Raw genomic sequence first — 3757 nt, 5'->3', positions numbered from 1 at the left:
CAAAAACAATGTTTTTTTTACGAGGTTTAGCAGAAAGTCCACAACAGACAGGCTAAAAATAGACCCAGCAGTGACTCAGAGTCCAGATTAATACAGTTTTATGTGCTGTAGCGGGATCTTATGAGAGCTGAACATTACTGTCAAGGAAAATAAAATAAAGATGGTGACAACTTCTTCAGATTGAGGTGAGAATTAGAAGGTAATCTGAGGAAGTTTTGGAGTTATGGCATAAAAGTTCAAGTTATTAAATCATTCAGTTGTTTTAACACATTATTTCTGTATCTTGTTAGAATTTTGTTAAATAATAAAACATGGTGAATTATAATTAGTTGTTGCTCAGTGGATTCTGTTTATTTTAACCTGAATTGAAGATTAAGAAGATGATTTTATAGGCTGTACTTTTTATAAGTGSTGTTTAAAAACTGGATTAATTTTCTACTACTTAACGAGCTGTAAGGCTGTTACTGGTGTTTATACAGTTCAGATGATCTGTTCTTGGTTTGCAACCAGTCCACATTTACTTTTGAGGTCACCTGTTAATCCATTTAAACTTTGAGGGACAGTTTGAGGTTTTGAACTTGTGACCTTATAAGTAAATGCCCACAATGGCCAACCTCTGCACCACCACTCCCTCAGTGTAGAGTGTTGGGAGTGGTGTAATGTCATTATATATGTCCTGATGCATCTCAGTAATCCAGGTAAAAAATCRAAAAGAAAAAAATTGTATAGGTCTTCTGGACAGGTTCTTCTCTAATGAAACGTTTCGTCTCTCCTCCAAGAGTCATTATATATGTTTATATATGTTACAGCACATTTCAGTTTTCTTGGTTTGTTTTCTCTTGTTGCTCAGTTGTGTGTGAACCATACAGTTTACACACAAAAAGCCAAAATAATTTTAAAAAATGGTGACATTATGGTTAATTTTTCACAAATGGAAGTATCCCTAAATGCTCACAGGCCAGAGAAGTTCTCATTTAAAGCTYTGGAAACTTCAGGGCGAGGCGACTTCCCCCCGGTGTCTCTTAACCTTTGTGACGCCACACTATAAAAACTCACACCCTCATCTGAGACGACTTGCTCAAACCGTTTGGCTGCTGACAGCTGGACCTTGTCCTCCTCTTTCGTAAGGAAGTTTGGATTCGTGTCGAGAAGTCGGATTAAACCATGAACTGGGAAAACTACAAATAAATAAACACGAGGACGTTACAGCTATCCACTGCTGAAAATAAGAGGTAAGAGTTGATGATGTTTTCAGTCTTATTTGACTTTTATTTTTTTTGCACCAATGATGGGGAAGAAAGGCTTGTTAAAAGTCCAGTTTTTAAGTTAATTATTGAATAACAAAGTCATTACAAGTTAATGTTCCTTATAGTTCCAATTACTAAAATAATCAGACTAGTTTGAAAACACGTAGAATAATAAAGATTAAATATTATGGACAAATGGTTTTTTTTTTTAAAGACGCCATCATGACGACAGCATAATGACATAACCGTGCTTCATCAGAGCTTTGTGTTGCCATGAACCCATGAGCAACGACTCAACGATGAGTTTAAATGTTGGTTATTTCAGTTTTGGGAAAAAAACGTGATTGATTAGTTTCATGGGAACAATTTGTCCCTTTAAATGAGTGATTTATGGGTTTATTTCAGAATCGTGTTAGTGAGTCAGCCTGTTTATGGTGTTCAGTTCATGTCGTCCATCATCCTGCAGGTGTGTTCAGACAAGATGTTCAGGAATAACAGCCCTTTCAGCTACGAGACCACCAGCCTCACAGGATCCATCCAGTCCAAGTACGTCATTTCAAAGCTTTAATTATTTGCAGCTTTTATTCACAGACTTAGATGTTTTGTTTTTGTTATCTTAGTGGGTTTTCCACAACGGATGAGACCTCATCACAAATATCCAACATTTCAAAGCCCAGTGCAAAATCTATTTATTGTAAGTGAGCTCCGCTGCTCTGAAAAGGCGATTTTGCTGATTTATTCATAAAAATGAACCAGCTCTCATCTTTGCTTTGTGGTTTTACAGTGCAGAGGTTGCAGTATGCAGCCTCCATGAACAAGATGCTGGAGAAGTTTCAGTACAAAGTGGAGGTATTACTACCATGATGCTTCTGTGAGCCACGCTAAGCTCGTTTTGTTCCTCACTGAGTTTTTATTATTATTATTATTATTATTATTATTATTATTTGATTGTGGTTGCAGCACTTGTTCACTTGCAACCTGGATGGGAAGGAGCTGAAGAACATCAGTGACTGCGTGGAGCGTCTGACGCTGCTGAACCACATGGGTCGTGTGTGGGGTCAGAACATGCTGCTGGAGGTGCAGGGCGCCGAGCTCCRCCTCACTGACATCGAAACAAAGGTAACAAACGAGGTCCTATACCACCTCTAACTGGGTTTTACCTCTAAATTTATTCGCTCGTAGCTGTCCAAGCAAGGATTATTTTTCTGTTGAGTCATCTTCAACACAAACAGACTTTTTGCACACACGGTGCATCAGCTTTGTTTGTACCTGGAAGCTGTGGGTGATACTGCGTGTATGATGTTTTCATTTTAACAAGCTTTCACATGTAATGTTTGTATCTGCTTACATTTTATCTACGTTTTTTAAACTCTGTGAAAGTCATTTAACTCATGTACAAAGTCACAGTGACTAAACATACCTGCACTTTTCACTGCTCTGACAGTTACATGTAAACACTGTTTGTTTGTGTTTTCCCCCAGGAGGAGCTGGAGTCCATCTCTCTCAGTAACATCCAAGAGCTGAAGGCGGTGCTGGACGTGGAAGTGTTTGACTCTCTGCTCGCCATGTCCGTCCAGAACACAAGATCCACCACCATCTACATGTTCCAGAGCGATGAAGTCAGGGTGAGGACACACACACACACACACACACACACACACACACACACACACACACACTTTGTTCCCCCCAAATCAGCCTCCAAAATCGTCCCCCATGAGGATGCAACTTCCTGAAAAATCTTTCCCACCAAGTAGCAAAAACACACACACGCAGACACACACACACACACACCTGACAGTGACTGTTGACAGAAAATATCTTGCTTTTTTAGGCTGATTATGTTCAGAAGAATTTAACACGGCTGATGCCAGAGAAGGATGACCCACACTCCAAGTACGGCAACACGAGCGAACACACACTTCAGCATTTATGGTTGTTTAAAACATTTTCATTAAAACGCTTTCTGCCTTTTTTTTTCAAACAGCTATGCAAAAATCACGCGCAAACAGGAAAGAAGGAAAGCTGCACCAGCGAGGCCTCCTTCTGAAAACGGTGAGATTTTGAAACGATCAGCTCACAGTCAAATAACTCAACGGGATGTTGCCGTACAAAAAYATTTCATATAACTGAACAGAAAGTSTGATGCACGTAGATTCAAATGACAGGGTCAGTTCAGTGAAATGAAATATTTCACTGGTTTTTATTTGTGGCTTCTGCTGTGAAAACTCTTGTGTTTTTTGGTTCACATCATGACACTCCCTCCTCCGTGCTTCACTGTTAGAACCATGAGTTCACTATAAAAGTTATACAAAATTACAGGTGGGCTCAAATAGCTCCAAATGTAAAACATCATTTCTTATTACTGCAGTCAGTTTGTGACAATTTTGTCATGTTAAATGGATAGCTCACATCTTTTCAAGTGTGGTTCTATGGAAAGGTTTGAACCATTAAAGGGGCAACATTATGTGTTTCTCAGGCATATATTTAAATACTATACTATAATAAAG

The 3757-nt window shown here is 38.9% G+C and overlaps 1 protein-coding gene across 1 annotated transcript in view; it reads left to right on the top strand.

The window, feature by feature from the left end:
• Positions 1 to 911: 911 nt before the first annotated feature.
• Positions 912 to 3757, top strand: part of eps8l3a (EPS8 signaling adaptor L3a) — a gene marked incomplete at its 3' end in the record, with an annotated part of 4256 nt that continues 1410 nt past the window's right edge. Inside the window, 8 exon segments of the mRNA XM_014009015.1 lie at positions 912 to 1232; positions 1690 to 1793; positions 1868 to 1941; positions 2032 to 2096; positions 2208 to 2366; positions 2729 to 2872; positions 3082 to 3143; positions 3235 to 3302. Of these exon segments, the coding sequence (XP_013864469.1) occupies positions 1693 to 1793; positions 1868 to 1941; positions 2032 to 2096; positions 2208 to 2366; positions 2729 to 2872; positions 3082 to 3143; positions 3235 to 3302 (673 nt within the window).

This window comes from Austrofundulus limnaeus, unplaced genomic scaffold, assembly GCF_001266775.1.
Source record: "Austrofundulus limnaeus strain Quisiro unplaced genomic scaffold, Austrofundulus_limnaeus-1.0 Scaffold55, whole genome shotgun sequence".
Lineage (NCBI taxonomy): Eukaryota > Metazoa > Chordata > Actinopteri > Cyprinodontiformes > Rivulidae > Austrofundulus > Austrofundulus limnaeus.
This window is presented reverse-complemented; position numbering and strand designations above follow the sequence as displayed.